The sequence below is a fragment of the Myotis davidii genome, unplaced genomic scaffold (assembly GCF_000327345.1).
Source record: "Myotis davidii unplaced genomic scaffold, ASM32734v1 scaffold970, whole genome shotgun sequence".
Lineage (NCBI taxonomy): Eukaryota > Metazoa > Chordata > Mammalia > Chiroptera > Vespertilionidae > Myotis > Myotis davidii.
The window spans coordinates 619,670-620,298 of NW_006282204.1; the positions used below are offsets into that span (position 1 = coordinate 619,670).

Sequence of the window (629 nt, forward strand, 5' to 3'; positions counted from 1 at the left end):
CCACCTCTGCAGCAGTTTCAGTGGCATCTGTGTCTAGATGAGACTGCTGATATGTGCTGTGAGTGAACCACCCTACACCGCACTTCACACGCACCAAACGCCAGGCGTCAGGCGGTCAGGGAGCCCTGTGTGGATCGGTGAGGCCCAAGGAGCAGCAGAGGCACCCACCCCAGGGCTGCCTGACTCGAGTCCACGGGCACAAGCATGTCACTACGGCACGTAATAACAGACCCAAATGGCTGAGTCACAACTAGTCCGCCCCGGGGCCTGGTCACTCCTTCCTCCTCCCCCCAGTGGTTAGATGTGCCCGGAGCAATGGCGTTACCCAGAGACTTGAACACCGTGGTCTTCTCACAGAGGGCTGGCTTCACTCCCGCCACCACCTCTCCCAGCTCAGCGAAGATCTCTGCCTGCAAAGTGAGCACACGGGCCGGCCATGCAGCACACGCCTGCCCAGCGGGCTGTACAGCTGGTGGCAGGGGGCAGCCCGGGAGTGGATAAGAGATGAACCTGATAAAGAGACCATCTGTAAACTAAGTGCGGTCAGGACGATGCTTCTCCCTAGAACCCACTCGGGACCCTCTGCCTGTGTGACACAGCGAAGCCCGCGGCGGGGTGTCCTGCGGGAC

General features: G+C 60.9%; 1 protein-coding gene across 1 annotated transcript in view; it reads right to left on the reverse strand.

The window, feature by feature from the left end:
• CRYM (crystallin mu) overlaps window positions 1-629 on the reverse strand; it is an 18,939-nt gene that overhangs the window by 1,219 nt on the left and 17,091 nt on the right. The window contains exon 6 of the mRNA XM_006752784.2: window positions 326-410. Coding sequence (XP_006752847.1) covers window positions 326-410 — 85 coding nt within the window. The remainder of the gene's footprint in view (window positions 1-325; window positions 411-629) is intronic.